A 26,124-nucleotide genomic window follows, 5' to 3' on the forward strand; every position below is an offset into this window, starting at 1 on the left:
TGCCAGATTTATAGTTGCCTGTGCAATGTTAGTTCTACCCCTTATGTGTCCACCCTGAATGCGACTGCGGATCTGATCATGTCATTAATGGTTGTATCACAATGCATAGGCACCAGGGAACAGGTCTGGCATTGCTCAGGCAACCTTAACTCTGCTTTAACCTAACTTTTGAGTGTTTCACCTTGCAACTTAAATAATTTTGTTAGTGTTTCAATGGAATGTCCCCCCCACCCCCCGGAAAAAAAGGTTAAAAACAAATTCTATGATGTGCAACTGCAACAACTTCCCCACACTATCAACAGGGCTTCAACCCCGAACTGTCAGCAGTGCAGCATAGACTATTACCTCTTGAATTGCAGGACATTAGCTATCAGCTGCAGAAGGCCCCAATCCTGAGGTCAGGGTGTAGGGTTGCCACTCATCTGGTTTTCGACCAGAATGCCTGGTCGAAAAGGGACCCTGGCGGCTCCGGTCAGCACTGCTGAAAGTCATTGAAAGTCTGGTTTGCCACCCGCAGCGGGGCAGGCAGGCTCCCTACCAGGCTCTGCGTGGCTCCTGAAAGTGGCTGGCATGTCCTCTGGCCCCTAGGACAGTAACGGGGGCTCCCCTCCCCAAGCGCTGGCTCTGCAGCTCCCATTGCACAGGAACCGCGCCCAGTGGGAGCTGCAGGGCGGCGCCCGCAGACAGGGGCAGCGCACGGAGCCAAGACATCCAGTGCCCGCAACCTGAACCCCCTGCCCTGAGCCTCCTCCCGCACCCAAACTCCCTCCCGGAGCCCCCGCTCCCCACCCACTCCCGCACCTCACCCCCCTGCCCCACCCCGAGCCGCCTCCTGCCCTCCGACAGGCTCACCCCCAGCCCCTTCCTGCCCCCCAACTCCTCATCCCTGGCCCACCCCCTGGAAGGGGAATGGAGTGGCCAGGGGGCGGGGCCTCGGAGAAGGGGCGGGGCGGGGGCGGGGCCTCAAGGAAGGGGCGGGGCCTCGGAGAAGGGGCGGGACGGGGGCGGTTTTGGGGTGCCCCGCCCCTTCTCTGAGGGTTTTGGGGTGCCCCGCCTGGAGGCGCGACGCTGGTCTCAGGTTCGCTTTTACACGGGCGCAGCCAAGCCCAAAGAACGGCCCCGCCCCGCGGCCCTGGGGCCCCGCCCCGCGGACAGGCAGCCCCGCCCCGCCCTGTCCTCGAGCGCCCCGCGAGCGCGCGCACCCGCTCCCCAGCCCACGGCACGTGCTTCCCGCGCGCGCGCGCTCCCCCTCCCTTCTCCCGCCTTCCTCCCCTCTGCCGGAAGCCCCTCCCCCGGGCGCGCGTCATCTCCGCCCGCTCGGCTCCGCAGCTCCAATATGGCGGCGCCCTGTGGCTCCTCGCAGCTCCCGGCCGCCGAGTCGCCGCTGAAGATCCCCAAGATGGAGGTCCTGTCGCCGGGCTCGCCGGGGGCGCTCAGCGACGGCAACCCCAGCCTCTCCGACCCCTCCACGCCCAGCGGCGCCTCCCCGCTGGGGCCGGGCGGGCCGGGCTCTGCCAGCGCCGCGGGGGCCGGGGCGGGGGGCGCCGGGGCGGGGGGCCGCGGCGGCGGCGCGTCGCCCTCCGTCTCCTTCTCTCCCGGCGGCGCGGCGGCGGCGGCGGCCGCGGCCGCTTGCCGGGGCATGTCGTGGACGCCGGCCGAGACCAACGCGCTGATCGCGGTGTGGGGCAACGAGCGGCTGGTGGAGGCGCGGTACCAGCAGCTGGAGGGCGCCGGCACCGTCTTCGGCAGCAAGGCCCCCGGGCCCGCCATGTACGAGCGCGTCTCCCGCGCCCTGGCCGAGCTGGGCTACGAGCGGACCCCGTCCCAGTGCCGCGAGCGCATCAAGGTACCCGCCGGGCGGGTGGGGGGCGCCCCGCGGCCGGGAGGGGCTGGGCAGCGCGGCCTCTCCCCGCCCCGCCGGCCGGGGCAGGGGGCCCGCGCCCTCCGCGTCCCGGCCTGACCCCGTGGACAGCTCCCGGGGCCGGCGCCGGCAGCTCGGTCACCGGGCTCGGAGGGGGTCCGTCAGGCGGGGCCGTCCCGCAGGCGGCTGCTTCCGGGGGGCCCCGCGGCGTGACCCCGGGGAGCCCTGGTGCCGGGCGGCGAGCCGGCCGCTGCGCAGACGGCGGAGTCGTGTCTGGCTTGTGGCCGTCTGAGCGATGGATGGAGGGACGCACGGACGGATTTTTGCTTGGCGGGGAGGCAGTGTTCCCTCCTCAGGGCTTTTCTCCCCTTGTCTGGGACTCTGGGGCAGACAGGGGAATGGGCATGCACATGTAGCGATGAGCGAGACTCCAGAGGCAGGCTGGGTGTCTTGCTTCGGAGCATCCTGAACTTCAGATAACCATCCTCTTCTCATGGGGCGGGAAATCTCTTGCAGGTTACTTTTCTTGCAAGACTTTTAGTCAGGTCATAAATATGGTGAAAATAGCTGTGTTTCTTGAAGCAGGTGCTGGTTTTATGTTTCTACTTGGTCATTTGATGTACTGTAAAACTTCTTTAAGTCCCTTGTCCTTGGGCATCTTCCAAGGATTTGCTGTGTAAATCAACTAGACTTCCCTGAAACATGTGCATTTCTAGTTTTACTATAGGTACTAGACCTGGTGAAAAATTAATTAAAACTACTCCTCACTAGGGCTGCATTGTTTGTCCAGCTTTCTTTCATGACAGTCTTCCGCTGTGTCTACACTTAACACGCTACAGCGTTTAGTATAAACACTTCCTATAGCAATGGGAGGGATTCTCCCATTGCTGTAGGTAGTCCACCTACTTGAGAGGCAGTAGCTAGGTCAAAACAAGAATTCTTCAGTCGGCCTAGCACTGTTTACACAGGCGTTAGATTGTCTTAAATACATCTGTGAGGTCTGGATTTTTCAGATCCCTACAAGATGTAGCTATGTCGACGTAATTTTTCAGTGTAGACCAGGCTTTGGTTGCTACAGGATGTGGAGGGAACCTTATGCAGTGACTGCGGAAGACTGTTGGATTAATTCAGCTGTACTAGTTACACACTCTGGAGTAAATGTAATGTTTCCCAAGAGCATTACGTAGTAGGTTCTGTGGTGAAAGGCTGTCACATTTAGTGGCATTTGGGGCACTTGGTTTGGGTGAGCCTGTTGGTTTGAACTGGTCAAAAGATTGCCAAAAAAAAAGTGTCTGTATAGCAGAGTGAACATTTTAATGATTAAGTCCATTCATGTACACTGTTCTAAGCTTATTTTTAGGAAGAGCCCCTTCCAATTAGACTGAAAGTTTTGAACAGAACTTTGTTAGCCTGAAATGATCAAGGTTGGCAAAGTCAATGAATTAGCTACATTATTTCACGCTTACGTATCACAGTGATAAGCAGTTGAGAAAAACTAAAGGTTTTCTGGTATCAGGCTTGGACTTGTCATGTAGCGATATCTCCAGCAGCATCACTTAGCATTTTTTGTCAGATACTTGTCTACAGACCCTTCTGGATCAATCTGATACATTTATAATGAACTGTGTAGGCTATTCTAAGCATTAGAAAGTATCACTTAGGCCCTGTCTACACTGCCACTTTACAGCGCTGAAACTTTCTCGCCCAGGGGTGTGAAAAAACACCTCCCTGAGCGATGCAAGTTTCAGCGCTGTAAAGTGGCAGTGTAGACAGTGCACAAGCGCTGGGAGCTACTCCCCTCATGGGGGTGGGTTGTTCTTCGTTTTTTTACAGTGGTGGGAAACCTCTCCCACCGCTGGTGTCGTGACTACACAGTCAAGTTAAAGAGCTGCCGCGGCAGCACTTTCATGTTGGCAGTGAAGATATACCCTTAGTATCTGTTAAAACCATTTGATTTACCTTTTTTGTGAGAGTGGTTCCCATTGATACACTTTCTGTGAGAGGCTAAGCCTGAGGCTTGCTGCCAAAACGGACAGGTGAAGAACAGCAGTGAAGTGTTGCTGCTGTCCAGTAATGTGACTCAGCTGCTGCCCCTTACTCCACGACGATGACTTTTTTTGGTGCATTCTTATTACATCTTGAACACGTTCCGTAACGGCGCTTAATGCGTGACAGTGAGATCATGCCGATACCTAATCTTCTGCATATCCTGGAACCCTGCTGTTACGATGCTCTTCAGTACAGTCATCTGGGAGGATGAGAGTCTCATATGGAAAACCTGTTCAGAGGACCATTCAGGATAGTGCTGGGGTGCTCAAAACCAGAATTTTCTCACTAATTATCCAGCATCAGCCAAGGCTGGCATTTTTTTTTTTTTTTTTTCCAAAGGAGCCAAGTGTTGGTCTTGATGCAGAAATTACGGAGTGAAATTCTCTGGACTGTTTATGCACAACACCAGGCTAGATGATCACAGGGATTCTAGTTTTCCATGATATAATATTAAAAAAAAATTTTCTGATGGAAAAAACAGTCTGAACTTTAGTTTTCCTAGCCACGCTATATTAGTTGAACATAATGTTTTATTGATACGGTGGAACCCCATTTATCTGATCTAATTGGAACCAGGCCCAGCTCAGACAATCAAAAATTCAGATAACCCGGAGAGCTAAGACCCAGGTGACAGGACTCGGGCTCTTGGCCCCAGTTCAGTTAATACAGAGAGCTGAATAATGGAGGCTCAGATAAACAGTGTTCTACTGTATGGATTTTTTTCCTCACAAAATGTAAAAACTAAAGATTCTCCGTAAAAACACACATTCTATGTTTCGTGTCGTCACACCCCCCCCCACCCCCACCCCCCCGGTGCAGTCCAATTTCTAGGATCCCCGATTATCACAATTGTACTTTCTGGCTTTAAAATACCAACTCCCATGGAATTTCAGTGAGATGTGGATGCCTGGCTCCTTTGGAAATGTCGGCCTAAATTACTTAGTTAAATGAAGTTATAGCTGAACCTCCACATTGATTTTTATAATCTATTTTGACTGGTATCCCTTGACATGCATTAAACAAAAAAACTAAAATTAATGATGTTGCAACTATAGTGTATAAACATAAAGTATTTGGGATGCCACTTTTCTTAAGTCAAGATTTATGTTTAGTGTTTTTAAACAGGTTTCAGAGTAGCAGCTGTGTTAGTCTGTATTCGCAAAAAGAAAAGGAGTACTTGTGGCACCTTAGAGACTAACCAATTTATTTGAACATAAGCTTTCGTGAGCTACATGCATCCGATGAAGTGAGCTGTAGCTCACGAAAGCTTATGCTCAAATAAATTGGTTCGTCTCTAAGGTGCCACAAGTATTTTTCTTTTTGTTTTTAAACAATAACTTTATTTTGGTTTTCCTCAAACACTTAAATTCCATGGAATCTATAGAATCTTGATTCACCTCCACCCACGAACTCATTTAGCCCATTCTTCTGAAGAATAGTGTTTTCCATTTTTCAGTTGTATCAGATACATGCATCATGTTTGAATTAGGGTAAAATGCAAAGCATGATCACAGTTCAAATCGCCTGTCTTTTAACATCTGCATATACTTTTCTCCACATATGCACATCTGGCCTGCAGTCTAGGAAGTTCTCTGGACCAATCGGCTTGGTAACCATGAAGCACAGAAAATTCAGATCTTAGTTTCCAGATCAATGATATCCCAAAAGATTTTTTTTTGAGCACGTATTTTCCCTATTCTATAAATTTTAAATGATATCCTTAATTTTATCATTCCTTGGTCATTGATACTTTCTACTGATTGTTCAATTCAAATTGCCTGTGGTCTCATAGTTCATGTTAACAGAAGAACTATTTGCTAAAATACATGTGGTTGTTGCCCTGTACTACAGTTACTCTTCACTTGTATGTGAACAAAAATTATTCAGTAGAGAAACCAGGCAAAGTGGTTTACATGGCGTTTGCCTAGCTACCCTGGTGCAGTAATGTGAAGAGAGAGTCTCTACTGTTTGATTTTGATTCAGAATTTAAAAAAAACTTTCTCCAGAATATAGCTATCACAAAACATCCCACATCCTGCATGAAGTACAAATTTATTTTTTAAGACGATGTATCTTCCCTTCACCTAAAGCTCTCTCTGCTTTAGAGAGTGAACAAGAGCTTAGTTCTTAACCTGAATCGCAAAGCACAGAGATTAACTACATAAAAACTGAGCTTTTATACAGTGCTTTGCATTGTCAGACTGATGTATGCACAATAATGTGCAGATCAAAAGCTGATGTGTTCGTGAACGTGGTGTTCCTCAGGATTAGTTATAACTGAGTTACAATACTTGGGTTATGTGGTCTCATCCCAGTCCTAACATTTAAATGCGTCACTGAAAACAATACATATAGATGCACTGACAGTGGGCACAGTGTGTGAAATCTTAGATCAGTCAATCTCCTCTGGCCAAAACAGCAGAAATGTTCAAAGGTTCTGCTCTTACTCTTTTTTAGAAGGGAAGAAGAGTACTGTTAAATAGTATACCTATATCAGTTTAAAAAAAATACTTTGCAGTAATCTTATACATCTTCAAATCCTTTTAAACAATTTCTCCTCCAGTAACATTTACACTCTTCAGCAAAGGAAAAATTGTTTATCTTGTGCATTTGACAGCACTGTGTTTATAAGTTTGACTCACAGACAGAATTTTCATGTTAAGTTGTCAGTTTATCTCTACCTACTGTAGCGACAACTATCACCATCTTTCAGATTAATGTGCCTTTCCAGGTGGACAGTACCCTTCAGAGTTGCAACTTAACATTGTATTGATGCTGGTAATTTGTCTGAATTTGACTCAGTTTTTTAATAAATGGTCTATTTATCTACCATTGTTGTATTCAGTGTTGCCATGTTGGTCCCGGATATTAGAGCAGGGATGGTCAAACTTTCTGGCCTCAGGGCCACATTGGGGTTCCAAAGCTGTTTGGAGGGCTGGGTAGGGAAGGCTGTGCCTCCCCTAACCCTATCCACCCCCTTCCACTTCCTGCCCCCTGACTGCCCCCCTCAGAAATCCCGACCCATCCAATCCCCCTCTACTCCTTGTCCCCTGACCACCCCCTCCTGGGACCCCCGTCCCCTATCCAATCCCCCCTGCTCCCTGACTCACCCGTCCCCTATCCACACCCCTGCCCCCTGACAGGCCTCCCGTGACCCCACTCCCTATCCAAAGCCCATTTCAGAATGGGGCCTTGTGAACATGGGCGGAGGTCTCGGGAGGAGCAGGGGCAGCCGCGCAGCCGGAGAGAAGCGGTGGCTTCCCCTTCAAAGCGCCACTTCTCTCCGGCTGGCTATGTGGCCGCCCGATGCTCCTCCTGAGTCCTCTGCCTGTGTTCGCTGCGCTCCCACTGCCAGCCTGCTCCCCTGTGGCTGCAGGTGAGCCTCCCTTCCTGCTCTCCTCTGCCCCCGCAGTGTAGCCCCCTCCGTGCTGGCGCACGGCAAGCTGAAGCTGCAGGGAAGGAGGGATAGCAGGAGAGGGGCAGGAGGATAGCCTCCCCGGCTGGGAGCTCAAGGGCTGGGCCGGATGGTCCCGCGGGCCAGATGTGGCCCATCTCTGTATTCGAGAGACATCGTAGGTGAGGTAACGTCTTTTATTGGACCAACTTCTGTGGGTGAGAGAGACAAGCTTTTGAGCTACACAGAGCTCTTCTTCAGGTCAGAAGAAAGCTCAAAAACTTCTCTCTCTCACCCACAGAAGTTGGTCCAATAAGATGTTACTTCACATTGTTTGGCTTCAGCTAGGGTGTGAATCCATTACAAAATACTGATGCTATATCTATCCACTGTTGTGACTGAGCCCTGCGTGGCCAACCTAGTGTTGATCTCTAGCTGTATAATGCTGATCTGAAGGAAGAGAACTTATGACCTAATCAGCACTTGAGTTGTATTACAGAGTAACTACCTCCACTGATCTATCCACATGATTCCCATGATCTTAGCTGAATACTTGTGTCTAGCAATCATACCCCGCACTCCAAACTGTTTGGTGGATTTCTGCTGGTCTTCGGATATTCTCAGCAGACATTTTATTTTTTTAATTGTAAGAGTATCTTTTAAACAGTTTTCCTATGATTGATCCATTTAATCTCCAGATGTGGTTTAAATCACAGAAGAAAAAAACGCCCAGAAGATTCTAATTGGAAAGTCTTCTGCTAGATGACAGAGAGACACAAGCAAGGGGGAAACAACAATCTGTATTTGAATATTAACTTAAAGTGTCCAACACTAATTCTAGAACACATCTCTTGGGCATCCCATTTTAAATGACAGATTTCAAATCATGATCCTGCACATCTACTATTGAGCTGTTCCAGTGGCGAGTTATTCACTTTTAAAAATTTGAAACTTGTTTTCTGTTTTTCTAGCTTCAACTTCCAGTCACTGGCTCTTACCCCTTTTGTCTGATAGATTAGAGCCCTGTATCGTATCCTCCCTGGGCTGATACTTATAGACCATGTTCAAGTTACCTCTTAACCTTTTCATCAATAAGCTGAATAGATTTAAATGCCTAAGTCTCTCAGTGTGAGACGTGTTTTCCAGGACTTGATTGTTCTTGTAGCTCTCCTCTGAATAATCACCAATTTCTAAACCTCCTGTATCTCTGAATAGTTCTTCCTGGTGGCACCTGTAAGGTGGGGGGAAATTACAATAGACAAATACAGCAATGATCGGGATGAGTTTTGGAACTTCCTTATGGACATCTTTTTGAACTATGTTGGAGGAGCAGCTCCTGGAGATTGCAGTGGGGCGATTGCTGATAATTGTTGTATGTCCTCAAACTATGAGTAGATCCTGTTTTTCAGAACTCTTAATATTAAGGTTTTCAAAGTATAAACTTCTCCAAGGTGACTGAGCCATGTCTGTTTACCCAAATATACAATGGAGGAATCTTTCTTCTGGAAATTGACTAGAAGAATATTGAAATATACAGGGTAATCTGCACTAGTCACTTCCAAGTGGATAGTATAGTCTGTCCCAGGTGGCAAAAATCACATGAATAATTCCGTAAGTGTTGGTCTGTTGGCACTTTTTTAATTATGTGTCCTTAACTGATTAAGGCAGACTATTATTTGGGCCTCCTGTCTTTGACAACGATGTTCCGGATTACTTTGTTGGTAGGTAAAAATCTGAATGGCCAAGATGCAATAGTTGCTACTGGAAGATTGAATGTTTCTGTTCTGTCATCTTCTACATTCTGTTAAGTGTTTCAGAATTTACTGGGTGCACCTGAAACTAATGAAACCCACAAATTCAGAGCAAAGTTAACTGTGGTACACTGGAATTGTGGGTTTCTGTTTATATGGCTAAATGTACATCTACATTAGTTTCTTGAGCAAGGATGGCTAAGACTGTGGTCTTGCCTGTTAACTTTTCCTGTCTAACTTTTTGGTTTTGGGCAAGATTGAGAAGGTGGTATTGGTGTAATTTCTTTCATTAACTGAATTCCACACATTTCCATGATCTCAGACAATCTGGTTTCAGATGTGTATGTTCTCAATGGAGGTTAATAGCTCTCTAGTGATGCCTAAGGTCAAAGTGTCAGTGCTCATCCCAGTATGTCAGCAGCTCTTGATGGTGTTGACTAAATTCTAGGTTCTTCTAAGGGTGGATGAATGAGCCTCATGCTGGAGTAAGGCCTTCTTTCAGAGGTTAATGCTGGTCTACTTGCTTCCAAGAGCCATGAAATGCATTGGTTCTATTACATCTGCTCTCTTTGGCTTCCTGTGAAGCTACAAGTGAGACACAACAGGATGTAGTGTCACCTAGGCATTAATATTGAACAATGTCACCTCTCCATCATTCCTGCTCTCAGCAGTCTCTTTGCTCTCCGGTGCTTCATGGACTGTGATCTGGATGATGAACCAGCTGTGATTCAACCCAGGTCAGAAACAGCTGATCTCATGTTAGAGAGAAGCACTTAGAGGAATGGATGGAAGCAACATCTGCAGAGGATTTCAGCTTTTTGCCAAAGTGGCTTCTGCTCTCATGGTTCTATTTGATCCACCACTTCTCAATTCTTAGATGATGCTGGCCCTTATTGCCATATATTCTGCTGCTAGCCAAGAGGCTTGACCTATCAGCAGTGCTTTTTGTCACTTCTGTACTGGGAGCTGCCCTTGAAATCTGCCTGCATGACCAGACTGAAGGAATTTGATAGGAAGGTATAAAGGAGGCCCTAATACAGTCTAGGATGAGGAATGCATCTGAAAAGTAATCCTTGATGGCCCTTATTCATTAAAGATCACCATTAGTGCTTTTTAAGGACTGTTATTAAGTAGTCTGCAAAATGTCTTGGTTAGCAGGTGAGAGTGCAGTAGCAAAGATCTGGTGAAGAAAGTAATTGTCCCCTCCAGCTTGCCCCAAATGCATGAGCTAATGCACCATGGCTTTGTTTTTGCTCAAGGAGCTGTATCTTGAGATCTTGACACAAGGAAGGAATGCTTTTAATAGTAGCTGTGTTGAACTTCAAGTAATTCATTGATATGGAGTCTAGTTTTTTCCCTTCCTTTTACAGTCACATGCTCAGATCTAGATCTGTTTAGTGCTTGTTGCCATGATATTGGTGCCTAGATGGGTTCGTCATACCAAGTTTGAAGCATTTGTACTCATTAATGCCTCCATTAGTACCAGTAAGACTTTCTGTTGTCTGTCTTCGACTGTAGCAGGAATCCTTCCCCCTGTTACTCCACTTCAGGCTTTGCCACCAGAGCCTTAGCACCTAGGAACCCTGATGGTTGTGTTGCCATGAGGGGTGGCACTGACAGTCCATGCCAGACTTCTTTGGTGCCTTGGCTAAGTTGGGACTTATTCTGCTTGCTCCACTGGGCTGGATAACAAGCAAGGGTCTCTTCCCTGAATATGCATCTGCCCCATCTTTGCCCCTTTTTTTTTTCTAAAGCCTTCTGTACTTGTGGAGATCTTCCAAACTGCCTCGTCCTTATGGAGCCATGGGTCCTCAACTTTTGTGGAAATGGACTAGACAGAGGTCTCTGTAGATCTCCATCCTCAAAGGAGATGAGGTCTAGCTGCTATTCTGCTGCTTCCAATTTGGCTTCTCTGGAGCTGTCATCTCAGACATGACAGGTTAGTAAGTAGACACTTCAAAACTTCCTATCATTCTAATTTTCTTCAGGCATTACTTCTCATTGCTTCTTAGCTGACAATGTCTCCACTAATAATATCAAGTACCTCAGAGGATAGGAATGGTTTTACTCCGCAGTGGCTCTGGCTACTGCTGCTGCCACTAATGGAAAAAATCAAGCCAGTTGGATCTCCTTGGGGTCTAAAGCATGTGCCTCAGCCATTGCAGATGAGAATCACTAACAAACTACTGCTTTAGTTAAATGAACTGAGGATGGAAGAAAAGTTCAGCATGTCTGAGGGCTAGCTATTGGCCAAATAAGTCCTAAGAGCAAATCAAGAAGTGGTGGATCTGAGGTGGTCCAAAATACGTCAGAGCTGTCTCAGCTTTCTATCTTCTTGTGTGCGGGTTGTTAGTCTTAACTTACCATACAAATGACCATTTTTGATGGGTTTGAGCTGTGTTCCCATGGACTGCATAAAGTTCAGATCTCAGGACAGAGGCAAATGGAGCTCATGAGGTCATTTCCCCCTTATCTCTTCTATCTCTGTAAAGACAGCATCCTCTCCACTATTGTAGTAGATAGCGGACATCCCTTACACTGTTACATTGGATAGAGTGGTCCCGTTTCCTCACCCCAAATTCCTGTCTCAAGTGATCTCTGGTGCTGGACATCAACCTGCTGGTTTTGTTCTCCAAGCCTTAGTAGCATCGAGGGAAGTGTTTTTTCACATCAGGGTCCCTTGTGTGGACAGAAGACTCTTAGCTATTTAAATGAGACCAAAACAATCTAAACATCCTTGGTCACTCTGGCTCATAGGGATAAGAGATAGGGTCAGTCGTGCTCAACCCACAGGGTGATTTATTTTCACAGTCTGTGTATACTTGACTGTTCCGACTTGGCACATGTTCAGCCACCTCTGGGGATTGGATCACATTCAGATAGGTGTAAGGCAGCCTCTGTTACTTGCTTTTTTCAAAATCTTTCTTGCTGAACTATGCAAGGCTGCTCTGGTCCTTTGGAACTCTGGTCCTTTACTCAGCATTATAACTTGGACTTGGTGGTCTTATGGCAAGTTCAGGACACTCTTAACTAAGCCCTGCTTGCCTGCAGAAGGTTGACTACTGCTTATTTATTTGCTGAGAGAGAGTCATATGGCTAGCTCTCAAAGGGTCAGCAAGGATTCCTGAATTAATAGATGGAACTGATGGTGGTTTTGGCATCTGTCCCTTTTGTGCCTTATAACTCCAGAGCAATGGGGAGGAGGCAACTGTCCCCAATAGACACTGCTTGCTTGAAGCTTCTGAGCTGAGCGCACACTTCTATCGAGAATGTAGATCTAGATGAACAATTTGAAGAATCAGTGTTACAACTTCTTGTTCTGCCAGGATGGTTTTCAACTGGATTTTGGTATTTGCTCCCTATAGGCTCTAGTGACAATTTTGAGTAAGCATGTTGGACTCTGACACTAATTCCAGTCTCTTGAATCATCCTCTCATTAAAAAGTTCTTCAGGGCACTAGTTACTGAAAGCATTTCTAGTAAAGAGATGTTAAACTCCAAACCCTTTCAGTCCCCTCTGTGTTGCTTTGCTTGTATCTGCTACCATGGCAAGAGGACTTCTGAGATGGGAACTTTAGTAATATAAAGATGTTTAATGTACCATTCATTCTACCCACCGTTCCGAGCTTTATACCAGAAATAGAGTTTACTGGTCTCAGAAAACAATTCCATTCTTTCAACCAAACTGTCTTTTATTAAAAAAAAAATAATAATAAAAACCTGCTTGCACAACCCGCCTGAGCAGAACAAAAATTCAGATCATCCATGTTTTTCATCCAGTATGTAGATTTTTTTCAGGCCTAAAGGGACCATTATGATCATCTAGACTGACCACCTGCTTAATGGAAGCCAGAGAATTTCACCCAGAAATTCTTGCATCAAGCCTGTAATTTCTGCTTGGGCTAGCACATATCTATGGCCCTTTGTTTTCAGTTGGGTGTTTTGTTTGTTTAAAACTTCCTGGTAATTTTAGTGTCTTATTACAAAATTAAAGGGAGTTTTCTGGATAAATATTCTTCTCCTGTATCTTTTGTTTGAAGTTGTTGTTGTTGTTTGTTTTAAACTTCCATGTTCTGAAATGTAACTGGATAGCTTTTCATTTTGAACCCATTTTAGCACGAAAAGTAGTTCACTAACATTTCATTTGCTCTGAATGCTGATAGCAGGGATAACCATCTCCAACAGTGGTAACATGTATGTGCTGAGCACTGGATTGAAAACAATACATACACCAGTGCTCAAGTCATTCTGATACTTCTGAATTGGCTCCCCCAAAGTCTGGACTGGCTCCTGGCTCCAGAAGGAGAGAGACCAGTTAATGAGCTACCATCCCTCCTTCCAAAGTGGGAAGCTGTGTTCAGAGAGTTCTGGCACTTCCAAAATATGGGTGAAAATCAGTAAAAACTGAATAATAGCTCTGGTAAAATCTGGGAAATTTTCAGTAAAAATCAATAAACTGAAAACAAAGGGTCATGAATCTATTTTTGATCAAGATCTGGAGTATTTCACAGCAAAGATTTGTAAGACCATTACCTGGTCATACATAGACTTTTAGTAAGCACTACAAAAGACCTTCCCTTTGAATTTTGTCCCTTTAATTGGAGACGGTTGTTTGCTGTTGGAGAAATAAACAAGAAGCTGAGGATCACCGACTTGTATGAGATTTTATCTGTTAACACTTTGAGCATGTGTGGCAGCTTCTCAACCCATTGCCCTTTCAGTCTTTTCCATGGAACTTGTCACTTTTGCTTAGCTACGCTGGTGATTCATAACGAGGTCAGGTGAGTCAGGTATACAGCTTCAGAAAACATAGCTGCAGTGGGAAACTGACTGGTGGGGATAAGGACATCAGTGCCTATATTGACTGGTTGGAAGCTGTAGCTGCTGAGGAGGGCTTGGTTCCAGCGTTGGTGGGTAAACTACTGGAGGTACCTGTATGCTACAGCAGCGGTGAGGGGTGACCTGTTTCCAGTGTCGCTGAGCGTGTAGTGCAAGCGTCTCTCTGGATTTCCTAGTGTCACGTTTTCTATGTATGGCTCTTAAGTTATAAATGTTGAGCAGAGATGGTCTTTATTTTCTGAGCGTAGGGCCCCCAGTATTTGTTTAGTAATAAAATCTGAGAAGGCATCTGATGGTTAGCACCAGACATTGAATAGTTATATTAAAAATAGACTTTTTTCCCTTCTGAAAAGACTTATGATGATATAAAGGTGCTGATAGGACACTATATGGAGATGCATTGTTAATGCCCTTGAGCAGGAGTCCAGTTGCATTCTGGGAGGGACAGAGGGACTACAACGCTTGAAAAAGCCACTCTCCAGTGATAATACAGGAATTCTTATAGATGTAGGGAGAGTTACGGCTTCATTTTCAAAAACATCCCCCCCCCCCCCGCTCCTCGTTATAATAATTGTGCAGAAAATCTGCAGAATGTCTTTATGTTGTGCTGCATTCTTGAGCCTGCAAACACCTGCAGAGTGAAATGAATAACTCTTGTTGGCGTCAAGGTGGTCATGCAGAATCATGTGGGGCAGCAGTGAACCAGACCAGAATATGCCAGTTTTAGTTCAATGCTGTTAAAGCCGTGTGCTGTAGAGGCACAGAGATATCCATGATGAAGAGAATGGAAAAATGCCTGTGTGGAGCAGAAAATAGTGGAAGTCCCCTCTCTCCAGGGAAAGCAAATAGAGGTCCCACCAACTGTTTTTAGCTATGGGTTGTTGGCAGGAGGAGGGAACCTTTTCTTTCAGAAGCTAGTGGGGTTGCAGAAAGCTTTGAATTTATCAGACCTCTACTAACCAGAGGTGGATATGAAAGATGGAATCATCCAAGCAAGGTCCTGGGTCCTTTTGGCAGTAATCTCAGCATATGCTTTCCATCCTACCAGAGTATCTGGAGATGTGTTCTAACCAGGGCACTGCCTCCTTCATCTTTTGCATTGGTCTCTGCTGAGTAGGTGCTTGGTGAACTTCTGCCATGGTCTTAGCAAAATAACATTAGAGTGAGGGCTGAATGAAATAAATGGCTGCTAATAAGATTGCCTCTGCTCAAGTCTTAAATGGATAATTTGGTAACATCCGTGCAAGGGAGAACTCTTTTGAAACATAAAATTGAGTTTTAAGCATTTGAGCCAATGTTTGCAGATGTTGAGGGCTCCCAAAGGACCTAATCAGAGAATATGGACGCTTCTCCGTTAACTTTGCTGGAGACAACACTGTGTTTATTTAGGTTGGCTATTAATAAAGCAGTTAGAATCTCTTGGGCCTTAAAATTGAGACAGCTGTAACATTGTTGCTCAGTTGGATAAGGAAATATTGTAAGGCTTTTAAGAACATAAAATTGTTAGGAAAACTGTTTTAAAATTTGAGTATACTGATTTCTAAGAATGATATGCAGTGGTGGAGTAGCTGTGTCAGTTGTAGGATCTTAGAGAGACAAGGTGGGTGAGGTAACATCCTTTATTGGACCAACTTCTGTTGATGAAAAGGACAAGCTTTTGATCTTACACAGAGCTCTTCTTCAGGTTACAAATGATATAGTAGTTTACATTTTACCCTGTGAAACTGTAATAAATGAGGTGGAACATTAGTCTAGAGTGAGACAAAGTATCTATCTGAAAGTGTACTTCTGCTCTGCAAAGTGACTGTTTAAAACTGGTACTTCCTACTCACGTATTCTCCTTGTACCTGGGTATTACCTGCTTGGTCTAAACACTGACCTGTTTAGTGTTTAATTCTTTAGCCTTGCAGTGCCTTCTTGCCTTGCCCTGCCTTGCCCCTCAAAAAAAAAAAAAAAAGAGGGATGCAGTTCTCTCATGGATCATCAACAGATTTAAGCATCAAATGCAGGGTCTAGTTCTACCCACAATTACTCATCCAGCCCCATTGAACACAGAGTTGTTAGACAGGTAGAAAGTGATGATCAACACTTGAAAAATTTACGAAATGGAGGACTCTGCCTAGTAACCGCAGTAGATATGAAAGACACAGGTGGAAGGGGGACAGTAATCCTGCGATCAGTACCCCATTGAAAGGCCCAATGCCTCTGCCACCTTTGCTCGTATTTCAACTAGAATATTGTCCTACAACCTTGCTTGGGAGAGAGGGGGGTTATAGCTCTGACACTTTAAAGCACCTCTTTCCATTTATGGAAGAAAAGGAGTTTCTCTTCCAGTCAGGTCTCCGGGCTGTTGCATCTTGGGTGGGATGCACTCTGCACTGTCACAGTTTCCATTTTTTGACTTTTCACCATTGAATAATGGTGTGCCTGCTGTTGGTGCTGTTTGTAGCTTTCCCAAGCAGCAGCATGGAACTAGCATAAGTTTTTGATAGCTGCACTCCTTCCCTCCAGATTTCTGAATATCAGCCCTGGAACTGATCAGAGTTATTCGTTTCCCACTGCTGTGGCTAGAGCAAGCTAAGAGCCACACTGGAGCTGTCTTGAGAATCGGGAAGAGACATCAGTTTACATTCTTGGCTTGGAAGGTTGTTTTTGCAACCAAAGGTGCTAGAAACTTGGTGGCTCTGTAGAAGGTGACATAGTAGGGCCTGTCCTCTGCCCAAGAGTGCATCTTTCAAGCCCTAATGGTTGCTTTTGTGAGAGAGAACGCAGCTTGATTTTCTTATTCAAGGTTCAGTTTGAAGTGATGGCAGTTACAAGAAAAATGTTTTGTAAATTGAGTACATCTGATAGGAAGTCCTTGAAATACAGTAAATATGGAATCCTACAAAGCAATTTTTAGTCACTTTTCAAAGTAGAACCACACTTTGAATTAAAAACATTAAGGGATATGAATAAAGACTTTCTAAACAGCTCCTCCTTGACTTGGAAAATTGGAAGCAGATGCAGAAGAGTTAGATTTCATACTGTATCTTATAATAATGCATAGTACTTAGCCACTAGAATAAGAAATCAAATAGGTACAAAAAACCTGGTCTAAACTTGGTGATATGTCTTTATTGGAGGCTTCAGAATCTAGACTGGACTCTGTGGTAATGGATTATTAGATGTGGCCATCTTAGTATTGTTTCTTGATGATTTGATGTTTGAGTCTGGGAATTTGGAGCATTATTGATTTGACCTCTTTTAAATTTCAGCAGCTTCCCAAGAGACAGAGTGAGTTAGTAAGGAATGCAAAATATGTAAGTAATAAATTTTACTAGCTAAATAGTTTAGGCAAACATTTTTTACCTTGTATCTTCTTACTAGAATAAGGAAGGTTGGACTGTCTTTGCTTTTGGGAACTCTTCTTTCTTTCTCTCCCTCCCCCACCTTCTCCAAACTGTGGGCACAACAACAGCTGTACTCTCTCCTTCCTGTAGAAGGTGTGCATTCTACGGGCTGGCTGGTATATTGGATGGGATTTGTGTTTGTTTTCCTGTAATATGTAGCAGATTTATGTATTCTCTCCCCTGCCCTCAAAATCCCCAACTTTGAAACTGGTGAACCTGTAGATGCTATACAACTTTGTTCTTTGTAATTGATATTCGAGCTAAAGCATCGTGTGTCAGGAACGTCAAAGTTGTGATGCTTCCTGTCTTACAAAGGTTAATTTGGCAGTTTGGTGATTGGATTATAGTACTTGAACACATGTGACAAAGATTGAGCAATATAAGTAAAAATAAACAGATTGTCTAGCATTCTTATTCTGTCTGCACGTGAGTGTGTGCCGTTCTGGAAAGCTAGCACCAATTGAGTAACACAAGGTTTTGTGTCTTAGACCCTTCGCAGGTGTTACAGTCGAGTGAAAGAACATGGTGTTGGGAAAAGGAAAAGCAGTTACACATTTGAACAATTGGAACAGGTGTTTGGTCAGGGAGGATGGGACTCGCAGCCCTGCCAACCTGTACTCATTAATAGTAGCGGCTTGTACCAGGAGCTGGAATCGGATGGCAGCACTATGGAGGAATATTCACAGGAGGATTGGGGGAACCACAGTCAGGATCTTCACTGCTACCAGGGAGGAGACCCGGAATTGGGTAAGAAATTGATTATTGATCCTTCTGTATGTTTTGGTTTTGCCTGTGCTTGTAGCCACTCTAGTGCTAATCCTAGTCCATAATCCTAATCCATCCTATGCCATAATGCTGCTGTACCTACTTCTGTGTCTTTCTTATACTTGCTGGCTTAAGACTTGTCACAAGCCAGAACAGTTATTGGGAAGTAGGGGAAACGAATTCCTATAACTTGTATAAATCTAAGGTGCATAATTTGCAGGGCTCCCTAAAGCTGTCAAACACCTTCTCTGTGTAACTGTAAATTGTGGACTGAACTGATTTACTGCTTGTGAATTCTAACAAGTAGAATATTTGAAATAAGTAGACTTTAACTTGTTTGCATTGTTTTATTTTAAAACAGGTACAGTAGCTCTTTTGTTCCTGACAAGATGGTAGAGTGGCCCTTTGTTTAAAGTTTGAGATTTGAGTTTTAATTTGAATGAGGGGTGGGAGGGAAGAAAATATGAATTGCTGAACTTGATGTTAATTGATCTGTACTGCTGATGCTCATGGTCACACAACAACAAAAATCTTGCAGGTAGATCTCGGTATAAACTCATAATTCGTTAGGAGACATAAAAAGCTAGCAAGCCACATGCCACAACTACTTTTATGCTGTGCAAGCAAAATTGCCAAATTTTTGCCTTTTTCCAAAAAAAAAACTCCCTAGTCTTCCAAATGTTGTTGTTGCCCAACCCTGACAGATAGATATTACAGAAAGATCTACTTTCCTGAAAATATGCTTACATTTAACGTCTGAGTGAGTATTTTATACAGAGGTACATTCTTGCCTACAATAAATAGGAGGGGAAAAGGTTTATGTGTTGACTGAGTCTATGGAAGCTTATCAAAGTTAATTTAAAAAATGATTCCAGTGGGATTGTAAGAGTGAGGCAACATTTACAGGGGAAGATGAATAAAGGCACTGTTCTTGCTTTTTCTATCCTATTTGTAGGTTAAATTGGGGGGTGAGGGGAAAGGCACACAAATATACCTCCATCTGTAGCTGTATTCAGGGGACTGGTAAATTCTGACTTTCACCAAGAGATGGATTAAATTGTATTTTCAAATGAAAATAGCAAACCTCCTCAAACGAACTGAAGTATGAGAAAACTAGGAATGTTAACTCTTTAAATAAAGAGGATCAGAATGTATGGGGGACTTGGGGAGAAGAACGCATAAAAGGGAGCTACTTGAGATAACAGGGAAGGAGTTTCTTAAACCATGTATTTTAAAATGTACATAAATGAGGACTGTAATTCCATATAGGGGTTCTGGTGACTCAGGCTTTGCTCTGATGGTTTGTCACCATTATCCTTCAGAAGAATTACAGCAACATTTACATGCAGTTGGGGCTCACAATATTCTTTATGTTCAGTGAATGGTTATGAGAGAGGTACTTAGCGTGCACACAGTCTAAATGGAATACAGATACATTTGTTCTGGTGCTTGCTCTTCAGATGTGCTATTGAAAGCAGAATGGCCTTTTTCAGAATGTAGTTTACAATGAAATCAACTTGTGACTTAATAGCAGGAATTACTCTTGTCCTTGAACGATCTTGATCCTATAGCTAAAAATTCAGTCATGGTGATGTAGCTTACGTAGTAGCTGGTTTTAAGAGCTGAAGCAGTGTTCTCAGAGTGTGACGTCAGAATTTTACTGGAAAGCACGAAGTGAACAACTTATTACCTTTCAAAGTAAAAAGCTTTGGGAAAGTTTTAAATACATAACTATCTGTCTGAACTTTGCTTTTCAGATGAAATGCCTGCCACAAAGAGAACATTAAAGATAAAACAGGAATCTTCAGAAGAAGCACAGTAAGTAACTTATGAATGCTTTACTATTGAGTGCATTTCCCTAGGGGTGCTGCGCGGGAGGAGAGATGTTTGAAACTTCTGACTATAATTATAAATACATTGTGCAAGACTATTGAAGAATCTGCTTTTTGCATCATTCCAGTTACCTCAAAACATGTGGAAAGCTTCACAACTCAAGTCTCTTTTGGCTCTGTTATACAGCACATGAAACAGAACTCTCTTTACATGAATGCAAAAATTTGAACTGTGTAAAAGACACATCCTAACCTTTGGGGATGTGGGCGGGCAGGTCTTGGGGTGCGCTGGCAAAAATCATGACTCTTGGATCTATTTGTAATTTGGTTTCCATCTGCCTAAAGTTTTGTCTCTTTGGGCATGGAGGAAAAGGAGCATTTTAAATGTAGGTTTCAGAGTAGCAGCCGTGTTAGTCTGTATTCGCAAAAAGAAAAGGAGGACTTGTGGCACCTTAGAGACTAACACATTTATTTGAGCATAAGCTGCATCCGATGAAGTGAGCTGTAGCTCACGAAAGCTTATGCTCAAATAAATTTGTTAGTCTCTAAGGTGCCACAAGTCCTTCTTTTCTTTTTATTTGAAATGTAGATGTTCATTAAAGTGTATGGGTATTCCCACTAATGAGTATAACTATAGTAGCTTAAAATTAGTACACAGGCATCTATCTAATACCAGCATAACACTGGAGAATACAGAAAATAGCTTAGAAGAGAGGGAAAAATCAAGAAAAGGAGGAGAGGGGTATTGCTAGTTGAGCAATGTACATTTCTGTTGGCCTTGAGCCTTACTTGCCTTATGCTTGAGAACAGGCAAGTAAAACATTTAGCATTATAAGGGATGGGCAAGTTTACTCTGTGCCTAGATGGTAACTTTTTCTGCAGTTTTGCCAAGCTAGATTGTAATCTTTTGCTGCATTGGTTTAACCTGGCAAATGGTGGGACGTTTAATGTGTCTTTGCTCTTGCGGGAAACACATGAATCTCACTTTCTCCACCACCCCCTTATTTTGGGGGCGGGGCGCACATGCTATGTGTGGATATTCTTTGCTGGAGAATGGGCCAGTGTGGAATAATAGTTTAATCTTATTTTGGGGCAGCATTTTTATGTAATGGCACGGTGCCTAAGTGATAACTGCCTTACATATTTCTCTACGCACTTAACTGTAGATGTCAATGCCCGTCCTATTAAAGTAAGCACCATGATTTTCATTCTACTACCCTGTTTTCAGTCTCTAATTTTTCAAGCTTTCAGGCTGGGATTTTCCAGACTTGGTCTATGCCTCAAAGTGAACTTCAAATCTGATCAGAATCATCTTAGCAGATTGAGCGTGAATTAGGAATTTTCATTTTTCCCCATGTAAACATTTGTGGCCTCTTTTTGAGCCACTCTGCAGCTGGAGGTCAAAATTTATATTTAAATAGTCCCGAGAAGTGTCATTTCCTTAGAAAATGGACTTTCATTTTACTATGCTCAGACTTTGAAGGACATGTTCTGCATGATAACAGTACACTTGACACTGTTCATACAAGGCTGGGAAGATTGATTTGTTCACAGACGCATGGCTAAATTACACAGTGGCTTTACATCCTTCATATCTTAAGATACCTTTTTATAAAAAGCAGAGGAGCTTTCTCTGAACCCCTGCACACTTTGCAAAGTGCATAGGAAGTAGACCTGCACTGAAGCACTTCAGGAGCTCCACAACTGAGAGGTGTAAAGCATCTTCCATAGCCAGACTTTTCCTGAGATTGTGGGGGAGTTTGTTTTTTTTCCTCTCGCCAAGGGGCCTTTTAATTATGCTTGAATTCTTTATTTAAAACAGGTTTAAATAAATACAGAGTTAACAGGATTTGCAACCTTCGCTGGAATTTTGATAGCATTGCATTAAGCAATCAAATTCTGAATGAACATCCTTCACTCTGTCCTTTGTACTTATGAATACGATGTAGGCTGTAATTGGGTTGCTAGAGATGATCATAAATGGGTGTGCATGTAGAGTTGTAGAAAAACAGGGTCTGAACTAGAGGCTGTAGCATAATGCTCACAGCCACACTAGGGCAGCACGTACATTGTCCATTTAGCCTTAACTTCCACATTCCTTTTCTCCTGAGGGCTAATTAGTGCTATATTAGAATTGGAAAAGGTACAGAGAAGGGCAACAAAAACAATAAGTGAATAGAATAGCTTCCATATGAGGGGAGATTTAAAAGGCTGGGACTGCTCGGCTTGAAAAAGAGACGACTAAAGGGAATATGATAAAGGTCTATAAAATCATGAATGGTGTGGAGAAAATGACAACTAAGAGAAAGTGTTTATCTCTTCGCATAACACAAGATCCAGAGTATCCAATGAAATTAATAAGCAGCAGATTTAAAATAAACATAAGGTAGTACTTTACACAATGCAAAACCAACATGTGGAACTTGTTGCCTTGTTGTGACGGCCAAACTACACTGGTGTTCAAAAAAGAACTGGATAAGTTAATGGAGGCTAGGTCCATCAATGGCTATTAGCCATGAGGGTCTGGAATGCAACCCTATGCTCTGGGTGCCCCAGCCTCTGACTGCCGAAGCTGGGAGTGGACAACAGGGGATGGATCCACTTGATTGCCTGTTCTGTTCGTTTCCTCTGAACCACCTGGCATTGGGCATTGTCAGAAGAAAGGATATTGGGCTAGATGGACCCAATATGGCCATTCTTATGTTCTAATTTTACAGCAGTTGCAGTTCAAACATATTTCATATAAAATAATGCAGAACTGTGAGATAGCTTGACTACTTGTAAAGCTACTAGCTAACAAAGTTAAATTGCATATCTGCAGTTTCCACTGTAACTGTTGCACGGCTTTCTCATCACACACGCTAACCTTTTTTGTATTTGCTTATGTATCAAACAGTGTCTCCGCTTTCTTTTTGGAAATAAGACAATAAGATAAGCTTTCCAGTTGGAATGGTTAGAGCAGAGTCTGGGCAAATTTGGCCTAACATGTAGAAATGCCAGGTTTCAGAGTAGCAGCCGTGTTAGTCTGTATTTGCAAAAAGAAAAGGAGGACTTGTGGCACCTTAAAGACTAACCAATTTATTTGAGCATAAGCTTTCGTGAGCTACAGCCTGACACTTATCTAAAAACGTGTATAATATTAAAGTGTACAGTGTGTTAAACTCTTCTCTGCAATGTTAGCAATGCTGTGCTAATGCATGAGAATTCGTGAAACTGACTAGAAACACAAATGAGATTAATTAGTTTTATTTGCATGGTCCAAAATGAGATTGCACAAAACAAGCTACATAAATAGAAAACTAGAGAATGTTATTTTTAATCATGTATTAGGAATAGCCAGTGTTCTTAAGCTGTATGGTTGGTAGAGCATTGGGGCCCTGAGTCAGCAAGGTACTTAGGCTCATGCCTGATTTAAGCAGGAGTAATTCCATTGAAATCATTGGACTTAATCACATGTTTAAAGATAGGCACATACTTAAGTACTTTGCTGAATCAGGACATAGGTCAAACCTTTTTTTAAAAAATGGGTGAAATAGGGTCCTTGGGCCACTTACTTAGTACCTAAGTATATGTTTAGGAGCCTAATTCTTGGCCCTAGCCTCTCTTCCATTCCACAGGTCAGCTTAAAGTACCCGGTAAGGAAGGGAGGAAAGCCAGTGTAGTATGCTCCTTTTTCCCCCTAGCTCAGAGAAGACCTGTGTCTACTCTGCTCCTCTGGGATTGCCCTGATTTTAGGAAAGTGGGACTGGGGGGATGTTCCCCTGCAGACCCTGGAGGTTGAGCTTGAATTTCAGGTACATGTTAATTCTATGACTGCTGCTTTTATCAGAGACAGGTGGGACAGGGTAGGCATCCAGCAGTAGCATACTTCCATGGCCAAAGGCAGCTGTAAGAGTAGCGTGGAGGAGCTGATTCTTTGCAGATCTAGAGGGCTGTGCCATACCTATGCACTTTTCCTTTAGGGAAGCTTGGGGGAAAATTCCACAGGGTATACCTTGTGTGGTGTCCTAGGGCCTTTATACCCCTTCTGCAGTCCTACAGTGAAAGGACATACCATAACACATGTGGTGAGGTTTTTCTGACAATGGCCCTTTGAAGTGGAGGAAATCAGTGCAGCTAGCAAGGGGCAACTTTCTAGGAGACTTGTCACTGAACCATGCATTGGAATTAGTATGGCATTTTCTGGACACTGGTGGTTCTGACTAAGCCTTTGTGGCTGCATACATACATACATGAAAACACCATTCCCATCAACCGCCTGCAGAAGCAAGGAAAATGGTACATCGCTTCTACCCTGTTCTGTGAATTAATGGAACAGCTCCACTTTGGGCACTGTTCCAGTAGAGGGACCTGGTGCATAGGTTTAATACATAGTCTCTCTTCACTAAACCAGTTGTGTAAATACACGACTCATCACACTGACTCTGCTGCCTCTCTTGACTTAAGAACGGCCAGACTGGGTCAGACCAAAGGTCCATCTAGCCCAGTATCCTGTCTGTCGACAGTGCCAATACCAGGTGCTCCAGAAGGAATGAACAGAACAGGATCAAATGATCCATCCACTGTTGCCCATTCCCAGCTTCTGGCGACCAAAGGCTAGGGACACCATCCCTGCCCATCCTGGCGAATAGCCATTGATGGACCTGTCCTCCATGAATTTATCTAGTTCTTTTTGAACTGTTATAGTGAGCCTTGACAACATCCTCTGGCAAAGAGTTCCACAGGTTGTCTGTGTTGTGTGGGGAAAAAATACCTCCTTTTATTTGTTTTAAACCTGCTGCCGATTAATTTCATTTGGTGACCCCTAGTTCTTGTGTTATGAGAAGGAGTAAATAACACTTATTTACTTTCTCCACATCAGTCATGATTTTATAGACCTCTGTCTTATCCCCCCTTAGTCGTCTCTTTTCCAAGCTGAAAAGTCCCAGTCTTACTAATCTCCACAGCCATTCCAGACCCCGATTCATTTTTGTTGTCCTTTTCTGAACCTTTTCCAATTCCAATCTTTTTTTTTTTTTTTGAGACGGCGTGACCACATCTGCACGCAGTATTCAAGATGTGGACGTACCATGGATTTATATAGAGACCATATATTTTCTGTATTATTGTCTATCCCTTTCTTAATGATTCCCAACATTGTTTGCTTTTTTGACTGCCACTGAGTGGATGTTTTCAGAGAACTATCTACAGTGACTCCAAGATCTTTCTTAAGTGGAAACAGCTAATTTAGACCATCTTTTGATATGTTAGGATGTCAAACAGTAAATGCCTCCAAGCTCTTATGTGAGATAGGTAATGATAATTTTCCCCCTTTTATAGAGGTGGGAAGTAGGGAACAGAAGTGAAGTGGCTTGTCCAAGGTTACACAGCTTAGTTAAGAACATCTGTGATAGAATTCAGGAGTCCTCCCATAGTCCCTTGCTCTGTCAGTAAGCCATTTTCTGTCTCTTCCAAACTTAGCTTTGACAGTTGGGCCTATAATATCTTTACCCCAAAATGTACTGAATTTATGGCATAGTGTGCTTGTGCTTCTCTTGCTAGACCAGTATAGTGCCTAGGACTGGCTTCCTAAATTTTTCTGCAGTACCTACAACAGGATCACAGGGTAGGAAGTGCACATGTGATCGTGCAGCGTTAGCTTTCTGCTGTGCTGCTTGGAACTCTATGTGAAGTCTGATGTGCAGTGGGACCCTTTCTTAGTTGATATGGGCCCAACCATCATAGGAATTGGAACTTATTAACTCCATGAGCTACTGTCTCAGAATAAAATGAAGGGGGAAAATATTTAAGAATTTGTTCTGCTATTTTTATTCTCTTGTGAGACAAAATAAAGAGCTTTGTAACATGTTGGCTCCTTCACTGAAACAGCTGTGCTAGCCTCTGCTGCTTGGAGTCTGATTTGTACAGAAATGGTTTAAAATTCCCACCAAGCTTTGAATCACCACTCATTTGAATCATGTAAGATTTCAGCAAGACCAAGGGAGCCATTCCACCATCAGTGGTCAATGTCCTAGCTGCAGCCATGCAGTTGGGAATTCCAGCTCTACCGGTAACTTGCTGCGTGGCCTTGGGAAAGTTTACTGAACTCCTGTCTGTCACTGAGTGGCCTACCTCACTGGCTGTTCGGAGGGTTAATTCATGGTTATAAAGTGGTTGGGGAAGCAGTTGCAGTGTAGCACACTTTTCTCTGTTTTGTGTGCACATGTGGTCACTGTTACAGTATCTGAAATTCACCTGTAGTT

General features: G+C 43.9%; 1 protein-coding gene across 6 annotated transcripts in view; it reads left to right on the forward strand.

The window, feature by feature from the left end:
• The first annotated feature begins 1,289 nt into the window (after positions 1 to 1,289).
• Positions 1,290 to 26,124, forward strand: part of MSANTD2 (Myb/SANT DNA binding domain containing 2) — a 36,843-nt gene continuing 12,008 nt past the window's right edge. For 3 of the 6 annotated variants that reach the window (XR_005222905.2, XR_005222906.2, XM_037882377.2), the window contains exons 1-4: positions 1,290 to 1,846; positions 17,151 to 17,195; positions 17,774 to 18,032; positions 19,808 to 19,868. Coding sequence is in view for 4 of the 6 variants with exons in the window: in XM_037882377.2 (XP_037738305.1) it covers positions 1,337 to 1,846; positions 17,151 to 17,195; positions 17,774 to 18,032; positions 19,808 to 19,868 (875 nt within the window). In the remaining 2 variants the exon portion in view is untranslated. The remainder of the gene's footprint in view (positions 1,847 to 17,150; positions 17,196 to 17,773; positions 18,033 to 19,807; positions 19,869 to 26,124) is intronic. The other 3 variants (XM_037882374.2, XM_037882375.2, XM_037882376.2) reach the window with 3 other exon arrangements.

The sequence above is a fragment of the Chelonia mydas genome, chromosome 22 (genome assembly GCF_015237465.2).
Source record: "Chelonia mydas isolate rCheMyd1 chromosome 22, rCheMyd1.pri.v2, whole genome shotgun sequence".
In the NCBI taxonomy this organism is placed as follows: domain Eukaryota; kingdom Metazoa; phylum Chordata; order Testudines; family Cheloniidae; genus Chelonia; species Chelonia mydas.